We start from the raw sequence: 14,903 nt of genomic DNA, 5'->3' as shown, positions 1-14,903 counted from the left end.
GAGCATCATAGCGTTGATATAAAGATTGATTCAGTTCACTGCTCTCTCGGCTCAAAACTATCGAAGGACAAGACATTTAAGAATGAATTTAAATTGGTACATCAGAATATTCAGAGTATTTCTTCTAAATTGTTAGAAATAGAACTATTTTCGGAAAAATTTAACATTGATTGTTTATGTAGAACATTGGTTAGACGAGAATAAAATGATGTTCCAATTAAAAAATTACAAACTTATAAGCTGTTTTAACAGAAATATCAACGAGCATGGTGGGTCACTTATATTTCTTAAAGAAAATTGTAAATGTAAAGAACGAAAGGATATAGTTGCTCTTTCTGTTAAACACCATATAGAAATTTCATGTGCAGAGCTTAATAAGTATATAATAGTATGTACTATCGAACAAAAAAGTGTGGACCCCCTTAAGGATCATTTTCCTTTGCAGGCATCAGCCATCAATGACTCGCTCTTGACCAATGGTGTACAAGTTGACCAAAAGTTACTGTCTCTATTGCCACCAGATGTGTAAACACAAAACAACATTGCATTGTCTTAAAGGTGCGAAAGTCCGAAAGCAATAAATAATACAAAGGGAGAAATTTAAAATAATGGGGTAGGTTAAAAAGACAGGCAAAGGCAAATTTGGGATTGCAAAGGATTTGTTTTAAAAGTGGCAACACACTTTTTTGTTCGATAGTACCTACAGGCCACCTACTGGTGATTTTATTACCTTTGAGACTGTCATGGAGGATGTTCTAAGGTTAGCTTCCAATAGTAAAAAGGAAGTAATAGTGTGTGGTGACTTTAATGTTGACCTATTAGGTGACTCTCCTAATAGGTCGAAATTGTTGTTACTTTTTAAATCATTTAATCTTTTTAATGTTTTTCTGGAACCAACTAGAATTACACCCACGTCAGCCACTTGTCTAGATAACATATTCTGTAACTGTGAGTTTAAAGACAGTAGTGTGATTAATTGCCTGAGGTCAGACCACAGTGGGCAGACCATTACCTTAGTAAACACTGACAAGACAAATAAAACTAAGGTGAGATGCAGACCGATTACTACAAAGAAAATTGACAATTACTTGAAGAAACTAGACGAAAAACTTCCGAATGTTAAATTACATTGCAATTCTAATGAGATGTATAGTAACTTGTTTAAGATAATAGCTGATGAGTTTGAGAGTAATTTTGAAACGAAGGAAGTTTTGATTGACAATAAAATTAAATTTTGTGACTGGGCTACAGAGGGTATTCGCAAAAGCAGGGCGACATTATATGATCTGTATGAGATGAAAACATTCATACTCCGACCTGACTTTCAATCTTATGTGAAGAAATATAGCAAGATGTATAAATGTGTCTGTCACTGTGCGAAGACAATTTTTATTAATAACAAGATTAAAGACTCTGCTAACAAATCTAAGGCCGTTTGGACTATTATTAATAACGAAACGGGGAAGAATCGAACACGCGAGACAAATTTATCTTTGAAGGTAGGCAATGACATTATAACATCGAATGATGCGGTGGCGAGGGTCTTTGAAGAGTTTTTTACGAACATTCCTTTAGAGACTACGTGTAACCTAGATTCTTCGGCTGCAGCAGCTGAAACCCTGACGAAGGAGAACGCACCTTCAACCGATAAGGAATTTAAATTCAGATATATTAATACATTAACTATTATAAAAACATTTAAATCATTAAATATGAAGAAAACTGAAGACTTGTGGGGAATGTCAGTTAAATTTGTTCTTTCTATTATTAATAAAATCGCCCCAATTTTGGCTAACATCTTTAATAAATGTATCGCTGAAGGTGTGTTCCCAGATCTTATGAAATTTAGTAAAATTATACCTCTGTTCAAAAGTGGGGATATGGAGGACCCTGCAAATTTCAGGCCTGTCTCGGTTCTTCCAGTTTTGAGTAAAATATTTGAGAGGGTCATACTCAGTCAGATGCTTTTGCATTTCAATGATGCTCGATTGTTTCATAGCCAGCAGTATGGTTTTACAAAAGGCAAATCAACAGCCGATGCCGGTACTGCGTTGATTAAGCACATATTTGACGCCTGGGAAGACCATCACGATGCTATTGGAGTCTTCTGTGATCTGTCGAAGGCGTTTGATTGTGTAGACCATCAGACTTTAATTTCGAAACTTAGATACTATGGAATAGGAGGAAAGGCTTTAGATTTGATATCTTCATATTTAGACAAGAGACAACAAAGGGTCGATATTAACAATACTAAATCACAGGGGGCTCATGTAGAAATAGGCGTCCCTCAAGGATCTATTCTAGGACCATTTTTATTCCTCATTTATATTAATGACTTGCCTTTTATGGTTGAAAAATTGACTAATATAGTTTTATTTGCTGACGATACTTCTTTGCTTTTCAAAGTTAAAAGAAGAGAAAATAATTTTAATGAAATTAATTCAATTCTATCTGACATACACGATTGGTTTACCGTTAATAATCTTCTATTGAATTCTAAGAAAACGAAATGTATTAAATTTACACTGCCGAATGTTAGACAATGCGATACTAACATTATTCTAGATGGGAATAAATTGGACCTAGTTAATGATACTGTCTTTCTTGGAATGACTATAGATTCAAAGTTACAGTGGGGACCTCACATTGAAAAATTGTCTGGAAGGTTGAGCTCCGCAGCTTTTGCTGTACGGAAAATTAGACAGCTGACCGACGTTGAAACCGCCAGATTAGTTTACTTTAGTTATTTCCACAGCTTATTATCGTATGGCATTTTGCTTTGGGGTAGAGCAGCTGATATTGAAACTATATTTGTATTACAGAAAAGAGCCATCCGCTCTATATACAAACTTGGTTCCAGGGATTCATTGAGAGAACTATTTAAAGAAATTAACATCCTTACAGTTCCATGTCAGTTCATTTTTTCCAATTTAATGTATGTACGAAAGAATATTTCAACTTTTGATACAATTGGCAGTAATCATGACATTAATACTAGGAACAAGCATAAGCTGGCTTTTCCAGCGATGCGTCTGGCGAAAGTTAATAAATCGTTTTTAGGGTACTGTATTAGATTTTATAATAAGCTTCCAGCAGAAGTTGCTCAAATGCCAGAGAATAAGTTTAAGTGTTACATTAAAGAGAAACTCAGTAAAAAAGCTTATTATAAAATTGATGATTACTTAGAGGACGTTAGTGCATGGCTGTGATAAGTAGTTAGCTCTGCTCATATTATTATAATAATAATTATTAAGCTTATATGTATTGTATTGTACTCGGATGTCGACATCCGAGTACAAAACGCCCTCCGATGCAGCGCTGCTCTTCATAAAGTGCTAGTGTCAAAGCTTCTCAGCAGGAAAACCAAGATCCGAATTTATAAAACCGTAATCCGGCCGATCTTGATGTATGGCTCTGAGGCTTGGACACTCACTCTCAAGGAAGAGAATAAACTTCTGGTTGCGGAAAGAAAGGTGATGAGGAAAATGCTCGGACCAACTAGGAGGGAAGATGGTAGCTGGAGAGTACGGAAGAACCAGGAAATCGAAGACCTGATTTCCGAGCCAAACATCATTGGTCACATTAAATCCCAGCGACTCCGTTGGCTTGGTCATCTGCAAAGGATGGGGGAGGATCGCGCTGCCAAGAGGGCCTACCTTGGAGTACCAAGCGGTCGTAGACCAGTTGGCCGTCCCAAATATCGCTGGAGCGATGAAGTCGGCAAGGACCTGCGCCAACTACAGGCAGGCGACTGGAGAGCGACTGCGCAGGATAGAGACCAGTGGCGACTTCTTGTGTCTGAGGCCAAGATCCACTTCGGGTCGCTGAGCCAGCGGAGTAAGTAAGTAAGTATATGTATTGTATACCAACTAGTTTTAAGTCTTTTTTTGAAAAGATGGCTCAGGAGTTTCTTGCCTCCGTTCTTCTCCTTAGACAGAAAGAGCCCCCCCTTATCCGAACGGAGAGTAATTTGTAAAAATTGACGTTCATCAGAAAATTTTATATTTGTACGATGAATAAAAAAATTTGAGTTTGAGTTTGAGTTTGGGTTTGATAGGCCAAGGGAGAGATGTTAAATTCTAAACGAGTAAAGTGTTATGCGGAAAAATAAAATCATGGTTAATAAGCCGTGTGTGTAATCTATGGTGAATATAACGTTTGGTGTAGAGTAGACGAATGCAGCCTGTATGGGTGACTTGCCGACACCTTATATGTATACTTCCTGGATTGTCACCTTCGTACATCAAGGAAACTAAACTCAGCATTTTCTCTCATCTAGTAACCCACAACTCACGTGAAAGACACCCTGGCGGGTTGTCGCGAAATGTTGTTGTTATATACAACTCACCTGACAGACAGTCTAGTCGCGGCACTCGTCGACATCCACACAGTAGCCGGGCGGGGTGGCCTCGTAGCCCGGCTCGCACAGACACTGGTAGGAGCCGGGCGAGTTGCGACAGCGGCCGCGGCGGCACACGCGCGGGTTGTCGCGACATGTTGTTGTTATATACAACTCACCTGACAGACAGTCTGGTCGCGGCACTCGTCGACATCCACACAGTAGCCGGGCGGGGTGGCCTCGTAGCCCGGCTCGCACAGACACTGGTAGGAGCCGGGCGAGTTGCGACAGCGGCCGCGGCGGCACACGCGCGGGTTGTCGCGACATGTTGTTGTTATATACAACTCACCTGACAGACAGTCTGGTCGCGGCACTCGTCGACATCCACACAGTAGCCGGGCGGGGTGGCCTCGTAGCCCGGCTCGCACAGACACTGGTAGGAGCCGGGCGAGTTGCGACAGCGGCCGCGGCGGCACACGCGCGGGTTGTCGCGACATGTTGTTGTTATATACAACTCACCTGACAGACAGTCTGGTCGCGGCACTCGTCGACATCCACACAGTAGCCGGGCGGGGTGGCCTCGTAGCCCGGCTCGCACAGACACTGGTAGGAGCCGGGCGAGTTGCGACAGCGGCCGCGGCGGCACACGCGCGGGTTGTCGCGACACTCGTCCACGTCGCGACACGCCGCGCCGCTGCCCGTCGCCTCGTAGCCGGGGTTGCATGTGCACTCGAAACTGGCGGAGGGATGGGTGGGATATAAGATATAAGTATTATGTGACTACACTTGTTAATCCAATCAAGGGATGCTGACAGTCCTCTATCGGCCTCTGTTGAACATAATTATCTCAAGGGATGCGGCAACGAAGGATTTCTGAGCTGCTTTATGTGCCATAAAAATCTCATTTTGTTTTCACTTCTATAACGAAGTAAGGTTAGGCTCACTGTGATATTCTAACTTACTGGCTTCGCCGATACATAAGACCATCTGGCAGGTCCGCCAACCATTCCCTTATGTCCGTGTCTTTTCCTTTGTCAACTATTACAATAGCCATTATCGTCTACAACATTATTACTCACCCGCCGTCAATATTAGTGCACACCCCGTTAGTACACATGCCTCCATTAGTGCTCTCACACTCGTTCTTGTCGCTGCAGCGGCGCCCCCCCTCCACGGGGTCGAAGCCGTTCCAATAAAAGCTAGTAATTCGCCTAGTCTTAGTCGTCGTAACTCGTCTATACTTAGATTTAACATCAGTACTCAGTACTCACCCGCCATCAATATTAGTGCACACCCCATTGGTACACATCCCCCCATTGGTGCTCTCACACTCGTTCTTGTCACTGCAGCGGCGCCCGCCCTCCACGGGGTCGAAGCCGGGCGGGCAGCGGCACTCGAACGAGCCCGGCTTGTTGATGCACGTGCCGCCTTGGCAGTAGCCTGCGGAATGGATAGATAGATAGATAATACTTGATTGCACACAAACACAGAACTGACAAAAGGAAATACACAACATTAACGGTACTATTTACCTCGAAGGATATAATAATAGGTGACATTTTAAAGAATAAATTATCGTTAAAATATTTGATTTGCTGAACACAATTTGATTGAAACTGTTGATTTTGCAATGGAAAGTAGGGCAACTTACAGAACTTTCCACCACCACCAAAATATTAAAAGATGCAGCAAGTAGGTAATGAATTATACAAATAAATATTTTATATGCGATTTTCTTACTCTAGCCAGATTTACTACTGGATTATGGAGAAAACAGCCCAGACAATCAAAACCATTTCATATGTCAGTTGTAACATAACATACCCAAGGCACACTCGTCGATGTCGATACAAGTGGGGTTCCCGTCTTGTTGCGTGGCCTCCGCGCCGTCCCAACAGTCGCACTGGTAGCTAGAAAAGAAATGAACTTTATTAGGATACAAATATACGGTTAATATACTTCAATAGGAAATATATAGTTAGAAAAACGATGGGAGTTGCGGACTCAATTTCGACAGTACAATACATTTAGTTATTGAAATTTTAAATATTGGACTTTGGTTTGAGGCAATCAAGTATTGACTGACGTGACAACATTGGTGGACTAGTTAATACTAACTATCACTTATATTGTATAGTTTGTTTACAAGCAACTCACCCAACATCCTTATCCACGCAATTCCCCAATCCACAAATAGCATTCCTCAGCATGCACTCGTTTATCTTGACGATCGGCTGCGCGGGGCGATCGCGGCTGCCCCACTCGCCGCCGCCGCTGTTGCCGCCCCCGCTGATGCCGCCCCCGCCGTTGCCGCCCCCGCCCCAGGTGCCGTTGTTGCGCCGCCAGTCGGGGGGAACTGCCGTCCCGCCGCACAGGTGCGACCATTCAGCTGGAAGAGAAGAATTTGTTAGTCAGATCAAGGTTTAATCGATGCTATCTTTGAGGGTTCGTAGGCCACTAGTTTATGAAGGATATAGACAGTTGGTACTACACCAACTGTCTATATCCTTCATAAACTAGTGGCTTTTATTTCAGTGAGTGAACGTAGCTTTAGATTTCCAACTTCGTTTTTTGTGACCTTCATTTTATGTTTCAGTATTGTTACGAAATATATGATTCAGAAGAGCACAGCAGAAACTCTACTGAGGAAGTGAGGAATAAATGTAGAGTAACTGATTGCCTCCTAAATGATTTTAATACTATAATCTGTCTATAATATAATTCACCTAAGTATCTGGACCAATGTGCAGCAGGCATTTTTAGGACCTCGAATAAATACTAGTGGACTGTAACAGGCTCTTGGGCTTGATACAGTACAGTACACTTTGTCTTAATATACTGTCATAATTTGATAGTTTAGGTAGCTACAGTAACTCACTAGAAGGGCGCGGGGGACAAGGCGCGCAGAGCGACCCCCACGCGCGGCCCATGTTGTACCCGCAGCAGCAGTCCCGGTTGGACAGCGGCACGTTGAGTCGGTCGGAGCACTCGCCCGTCTCGCTCAGGTACGTGAAGCAGTCGCCTACGCGACCGTCTGAGGGAGAAGGATGGAGGGGTTAAAAAGTTTTTGACACGGACAGATACACAGTCTATGAAGTGATACTGAAATAGATTCAAGACTTATTAAGTAATATTTTGGGGTGCGCGAAAGGAGCTTCCCAAAGTGATGTATCAACTGTTTCCTTAAAACGTCCGGCGCATCTGCAAATCACTGGCTTATCCTTTCACGAAAGGTAACAAACCCTAAAACTGCTAGACTTATGTAGGCATATACAATACATGCTTACATAGCTGCCTCAACTTCAAAACTTAGTTGTGAAAAGCATAAAGTTTGTGTCTTATCTCGTTTGAATTAATCCTATAATATTTGGATGTGACGTGTGAACTTACCGATACAAAACTTCTTATCAGGGCTAGGGATGAAGTGCGGGTTGCACAAGCAGTAGTAGTCGCCTTCAGTGTTCACGCATTTGCCGTTCTGTGGAACAAAGTCAATATTTTATTACTCACAACAGACAGGAGTAGGAAGAGATTTGATCAACTTCTTCGATAGATGACATAGGTATGATAAGAGTAGGTGTTTAGGCCAAATCCCGTCACGTCCGGACTGGAAGGGCTATTCTTGTTGCTTGAGGCTCCTTGTAGTGAGGGTGCGGTGCCACCTAAAGGTGATTCAAAGCTATATGCATGTCTCAAATCGTTTCATGACTTTACTTTTTTATTCATCCATACACATAATTTTTCAACTAGTTCATTAACCGCGACGTTCACTTCTTCAGTCAGTACACAGTCTATGTCTAGTACACTGGTAGCTCACCGCACAGATGTCGGGGTCCTCGCACTCGTCGATGTCGGCGCAGTTGTTGGTGGCCGGGTGCCTCCGCTGGCCGGCGGGACACTCGTCTATGTCTAGTACACAGTCTATGTCTAGTACACTGGTAGCTCACCGCACAGATGTCGGGGTCCTCGCACTCGTCGATGTCGGCGCAGTTGTTGGTGGCCGGGTGCCTCCGCTGGCCGGCGGGACACTCGTCTATGTCTAGTACACTGGTAGCTCACCGCACAGATGTCGGGGTCCTCGCACTCGTCGATGTCGGCGCAGTTGTTGGTGGCCGGGTGCCTCCGCTGGCCGGCGGGACACTCGTCTATGTCTAGTACACTGGTAGCTCACCGCACAGATGTCGGGGTCCTCGCACTCGTCGATGTCGGCGCAGTTGTTGGTGGCCGGGTGCCTCCGCTGGCCGGCGGGACACTCGTCTATGTCTAGTACACAGTCTATGTCTAGTACACTGGTAGCTCACCGCACAGATGTCGGGGTCCTCGCACTCGTCGATGTCGGCGCAGTTGTTGGTGGCCGGGTGCCTCCGCTGGCCGGCGGGACACTCGCAGGAGAAGGAGCCGGGCGAGTTCACGCAGCGCCCGCCGCCGCACAGCCCGGGCACGGCCAGGCACTCGTCTATGTCCTGGGGAATAAAAGTTAGGGTGATTATCAATATACTCGTAAGTAATTGGGTGTTAGAAGCCTCTTACTACCAGTTTCAATAACTCTATTTACCGATGACTGGTAGTTACTTCCATACGATTTTGACAGGTTGTAACTTTTATTGTGTCACAATAGTATGAAAGTAACTACCAGTCATCGGTAGATAGAGTTATTGATACTCACAGTTAGAGACAGTTAGAGTCACGTATCAACTATACTTAAGATACGTTCGGCGCACCATAGATAGTCAAAGAGAGACATACTTGATGGCTTTGCTTTAATTACGGTGACCCAACCGACGCGCTATGAAGAAGAAGAACGTCACTAATCGCTATATTCGATACGAGCTTCTTTTGTGATGTTTATCAGCATCGGTGAAATAACATGCGGCCAGGACACTTCCAACATTTATCACAATCACGGTATCAACGTCTCCGCCAACCCACCTGACACTCCTTAGTAGCCAGGTTCCTCAAATGCCCCGTAGGACAGTCGAGATCAGCGCAGCGCTCGCACGGGTGTCCCCACGCGGCGCCCACGGCGGCGCAGCACAGCTGCTTGGTGCATACTTAACGTGACCATACGTCCCGCTTTGGGCGGGACAGTCCCGCTTTCAAGCTGTGCGTCCCGCTGTCCCCCGCGAGGGCTAAAATGTCCCGCTTTGTTATACAGACTAAACGATAATTTAAATTACCTACATTTTGTAACTTCATCCCATATTTCCTTTCTTTCTTTTAATCACTTGAGACAACTATTTATCTTCTTATCACGTACTCACATAGACTATAGGGAGTAATATGAGTCACCGAGACTCCGCGAGTTAACTTCGTTCAGTGACGATCATTGACTCGCTCTTGCTGTGTATTGTGGATATAAATATATCTCGCTCACCTACCAATTCCTAACAAAGAAGAAATGCGTGGGAGTACATGTTTTCCAAAAAAGTTATGTGTATTAACTTTTACGAATGTGAAAATAAGATAAGATGCACTATTGATAAAAACGTTAAATTAAACTACTCAAATTATTTAAAAAATCTAAGTATGACGTTTAAGAATTTTGTACCGACTAGTATGAGAACACCCAAAAATTCCGAAAAACTTTTTTCCGAATTTGAAACACCGAATATTTACCTAATTTACAAAATATTGCAATAACGATTTTTTTATATCTATCAAAAATCGAATAGTTATAATAATCACGAAGGTTTGTTATTACGATTGTCAAATACATTACTTTAGTATGCGAAAAATAAAATACAGATTTATTATAATCACAAAAAGATGAAATCCGGACCGAAAATATGATAATTCGGATTTTGTCAAAAATGAAATGAACGTTTCAAAAACTTTAGAAGCAAAACCTAAAGATAAGTGCGACGACCATCAAAGCGAGGAGGAGCGTGTTAGGTGCACATACACTCGCGAGCAACCAAATCGACTCAAGCCTTGACGGCGCAAACATACATTAATACAAGTAAAATTATGAATAGAAATAATAAAAATGATATGTCATTTAAAAGCTTAAGATGTCAGCTTTAATTTGATATCATTATTATTGAAATCCATTCATCATTTTTGAAATAAATGATGTCTGAACGCAATTGTAGGAAAAACGGGAATTTAGGAAAAAAGGGTATGGGTATCGTATTATACAAATTAAACAAAAAATGTTAAGATAAAAATTTATTTATTTAAATCAATACTTTGTATTGCCCCCTCTTGCCCTAATTACAGCCTGCAGCCTGTTTCTCATAGACCTTATCAACTTTTTGACAGTTTCCTGAGGAATGCCGTCCCACTCCTCTAATAAAGCTGTCTTCAGCTCGTCCACGCTTGCAGGGACTGGATTCCTGGCCCGAACTCTTCTTTTGAGCTCGTCCCATAAGTGTTCGATGGGATTCAGGTCAGGACTGAGCGCAGGCCAGTCCATCGTGCGCAATTCCTTCTCTCTCAGAAACTGCCGACTGACTCGTGCCGTGTGGCAGCGGGCATTGTCGTGCATTAGCACGAAGTCTTCACCGACAAATTCTGCATAGGGCACAACATGACCGAGTAGAATGTCGGTGATGTACCGATCAGCTGTTAACCCGCCTCCTCGGCCGCCTCCAGGCACGAAAACAAGTGCGGTTTTTCCCTCTAGAGAAATACCAGCCCACATCATGCAGGAACCGCCGCCATATGCTACTGTTTCAGCGAAACAACATTGGGCAAATCGTTCCCCCGGACGCCGGTAGACCCGGCCTCTCCTGTCACTGCCATGCAGACACACTCTGCACTCATCAGTAAACAGGACCGACCGCCATTGCGCAATGCTCCAATCGAGATGCTCTCGAGCAAACTGAAGACGCGCTTGTCGGTGGCCTGCAGTCAATTTGGGGCCTGATGCAGGTCTTTTTGGTGTCAAGTTGGCTTCCTTCAAGCGTCTTCTCACTGTCCACTCGCTGACAGCCACTTGTCGTACACGTCTCAGTTCTTGCTGCACATCAACGCCCGTAAGGTGTCGATTGCGCAGCGAGGTTGAGACAATGAAGCGGTCGTCTCTCTCTGAAGTGCAGCGGTGGCGGCCCGTTCTTGGTCTTCGATTGAAGGCACCAGTCTCTTGGAACCGTCTGTATACTCGGGATACAGCAGACTGGCTCAAGTGGAGCTGGGCAGCGACTGCTCGCTGACTTAACCCTTGTTGCAGCAAGGCAACAACTTGAGCAGCTTCTTCTGGTGTGGTATCCATGGGTTTGCGAAAACAAGGAATACAATGCAACGAGATGTGTACCGGTCAACTTGCAACAAGCGACTGATAAGGTACACCGGATGTGGAAAGGTTTTATAGCGGGATCAGGTAGCGCAAGGCGTGGATTCCTAATGAGGTAATTAACACTGACGGGCAATTAAAATGCGTCATTAAATCTGCGCTTAGTTTTTTTTTATGGTATTGATCTTAATTGAAAGCCTAATTCTTCAGCTTTCGAATGACATATCACTTTTATATTTACCATTTATCGTTTTAGGAAAATCAATGTATATGTGCGCCGTGAAGGCTTGAGTCGATTTGGTTGCTCGCGAGTGTAGATATCGAAAAACAAAGCGGAGCGTTTCAAATATAGAGTAAAAATATTGTTAAATAGAAAAATATTTGTAGTATTTGTTGTTAAGTTACAGTACTTACAACAAAGCAAAATAATTGTTCGGATTTTTACGGTGTTTAACCTTAAAAACCTTAGGACCTAAACCTAAAGATAGGTGCGACGACGAGCAAGCGTTTAGGTGCACATAGATGTCGAAAAACAAAGCGGAGCGAAGCAAAAAAAACTGTTAAATTGTTAACTAAGTTCGGGGATTTGTGTTTTCGGAATATTAAAACTTCGGGATTCGTTATTTAAACAATTCGATATAATAAAAAATCGTTTATTTTAATGTTTCACATAGAAATTATAACACTCAAAAAAATTACAATGGTCATTTTAATAAATCTGTTGTTTGAAATTTCGTTTATCATCTTTTCGTAATTTTCATTATTCGGAAACTTAAAATTTACTAGAACTATGGAATTCATAAATGAAAATATCGTTATTTTCATATTCGTAAAAAAGTTATTCGGATCTATGTAGTGTACTACGTACCCGTCTGGTATATTTATAAAAACATAGTAAGTACTTAGGTATCCTAAATATACCAACTTTACTAGATTATTAGATAAATATAAAAAAAATGGTCATTCACCTTTCATGCATCTCTTTCATATTTCACTCTGTCATCGTAGGGATTGAACTTTCAATTGATGCACTGAGGCCACTGAGCAAACTGAGCGAAAAGATAAGAAGGAAAGATAATATATGTCTTTGAGGGATATGAAATTCCGCAGGTGTCCCGCTTTGACAAAAAAAATAAATGGTCACGTTATGCATACTACGCTTTACAATGCGCCTTTTTATATCCACCTAAGTACTTAAACTCTTACCCCCAAATTCATAGAGCTTTTTGATACTTTACAATAGGTTTAAAATTGACGTTGTATTAAACGAATTTCTACTTTTTTACTGACGCAAAGAGCCGAAACTCGAAAGTTAATTTTAATCATGTCGTAAATCTGTATTATCAGTATTTATTGCGATTTGCGTCACAGTTACGTTTACCTACGTCGATGACAGACCGATGCTGCGGATTGACGTTTATCAACGTCTCGCTCTCTTTTCATCATCGTCATCAACTCACCTGACACTCCTTAGTAGCCAGATTCCTCAGATGCCCCTGGGGGCAGTCGAGATCAGCGCAGCGCTCGCACGGGTGTCCCCACGCGGCGCCCACGGTGGCGCAGCACAGCTGCTTGGTGCAGACCACGCCCTCTAGTGCGCCTGTGCAGAGCGCGCCGCGCGTGTCTGTGTAGCATGGGCCTGGGGGGAAGGGTTGGTGGTTATAGAGTTGTATAAGTGGTATAGTAAGGTAAACATCTGAGTTTTTTTGTTCTTCTGTCTATGTAATGTAGATTGAAGATTGAAGTTTACACGAGGTAAACTTGTGAAAACCGCGAGCATGCGTTTTTAGGAGGGGTGGGTCCAGACCGCTAAACCTATGATTCAACCTTAGAGAGGTACCTATTCGCCTCTTCCGACAAAGAAGCCCGATTGTTGCGGCACTTGGATGTCTAGCAATCGAATACGGGATGAAGATGACAATAGTAAATGCAGGAAATTAAGGATCTAGTCGAAGGGTTTTTAAGTGAAACACAATAAGGATAATCACCTGTTCGTCTGTCGATCTCACATCGTGTGCCTGAGAGTCCGTGGAAGCACACGCAGCGGTCCGGAGCGATACATCTGCCGCCGTGCAGACATGGCTCCCGGCAGATCGCTGAAAATGTATTGTTAAGTTTTAATATGTATAGCTGGGTAACTAAAATTAATAGTGGAAAAATGGGAGATACAAATACACAATAACACATGGTACTGTACCATGTACGTTCGGATTATCCAGTAAGCGTGTTTCCATACTCTGACTGGCTAATCCTTTAAATAAGATCAGCAGCCGCTGTAGCAATAACTCTAAAGTACAACTTTAAATAACGGACGTCGGACGTTCGGACGTCGTTCAAACAGACCTATGTACCTACGACACTGCAAAGTCTCTGAAGACGACTTTTGAGACAGGGTGAAGTAGAGAGAGAAAGCAAGAAAGGCAGACTCCACCTCTATATGGGATACATAGCCTGAAAGAGAGAGACATACAGGAAGCTTGTTTATTAGTGGATATCCCGTAGCCCCGATAGCCACTGATAAACAAGCACCCTGTATATACAGTCGTAACTCACGCTCGGTGCAGAAGTCTCCGGTCCAGCCGGGTGCGCAGGCACAAGTGGCGTTGCTGCACGTGCCGCCGTTCATGCAGATGCGCCGGCACCCGCCCGCCGTGCGCGCTGGAATAACAGTTATAAGGTTATAAATTAGGCACTTTAAGTTTTCAGTCATTTTAGGCGGTAAGACAAAACAAACGAACTGAAAAACGGTTTTCGAAGTCTCGGGCTATTATGATAAATCAATTAATTATATCTGCTGTCAACTACGGAAAGACAGAACTGATGTAACGCCAAGTATACGTTCGCAAAGCTCTACTACGTTGGCGTTGTGACGCGTAGCTCACCTAGTTCCAATGAATAGTGTGTATTCCACTGGAATTTTGAGACAGGATATTGTAATAAGAGTTAGTAATAAACAACTCTATTCTCACCAGGGTAAGGGTAGGCAGCCAGGCCGCCGCCGCCCAGGCACGAGGGCGCCTCCTGCCCGCCCGGGCAGCGGCACATGTTGGGCGCGATGCAGGCGCCCGGCCCGCCGCAGTCCGTGCGGCATATTGCTGCAACATGATACATAGTTAGACATAAGACAACTAGTAGATACTATAGAGCTGAAATACAAAACTGCTGACTTAAAACACTCGAAGGTGTTCCATAGGAGAGTCAGTAAGTCACCTGAACAATAATAATGACGGTGTTCCGGCCGAATGTTTGTGGTACAAATTAGCAGCAACAAAGTGATAATATTATTATGTGTCAAGTTTTGAAAAAGTTGCCATTATTGAGGTGTAAGGT

At 43.2% G+C, this 14,903-nt stretch overlaps 1 protein-coding gene across 1 annotated transcript in view; it reads right to left on the bottom strand.

Annotated features, from left to right (window-relative positions):
• The window catches only part of LOC105389042 (fibrillin-1), a 92,231-nt gene that overhangs the window by 61,676 nt on the left and 15,652 nt on the right, over positions 1–14,903 (bottom strand). The window contains exons 4-14 of the mRNA XM_048628636.1: positions 14,543–14,668; positions 14,127–14,231; positions 13,562–13,669; positions 13,034–13,212; positions 8,641–8,802; positions 7,730–7,817; positions 7,218–7,373; positions 6,497–6,728; positions 6,164–6,249; positions 5,611–5,779; positions 4,859–5,075 (exon numbers count right to left, since the gene is read on the bottom strand). Coding sequence (XP_048484593.1) covers positions 4,859–5,075; positions 5,611–5,779; positions 6,164–6,249; positions 6,497–6,728; positions 7,218–7,373; positions 7,730–7,817; positions 8,641–8,802; positions 13,034–13,212; positions 13,562–13,669; positions 14,127–14,231; positions 14,543–14,668 — 1,628 coding nt within the window. The remainder of the gene's footprint in view (positions 1–4,858; positions 5,076–5,610; positions 5,780–6,163; positions 6,250–6,496; positions 6,729–7,217; positions 7,374–7,729; positions 7,818–8,640; positions 8,803–13,033; positions 13,213–13,561; positions 13,670–14,126; positions 14,232–14,542; positions 14,669–14,903) is intronic.

This window comes from Plutella xylostella, chromosome 21 (genome assembly GCF_932276165.1).
Source record: "Plutella xylostella chromosome 21, ilPluXylo3.1, whole genome shotgun sequence".
Lineage (NCBI taxonomy): Eukaryota > Metazoa > Arthropoda > Insecta > Lepidoptera > Plutellidae > Plutella > Plutella xylostella.
The sequence above is the reverse complement of the archived record's forward strand: the minus strand, read 5'-3'. Positions and strand labels throughout refer to the sequence as shown.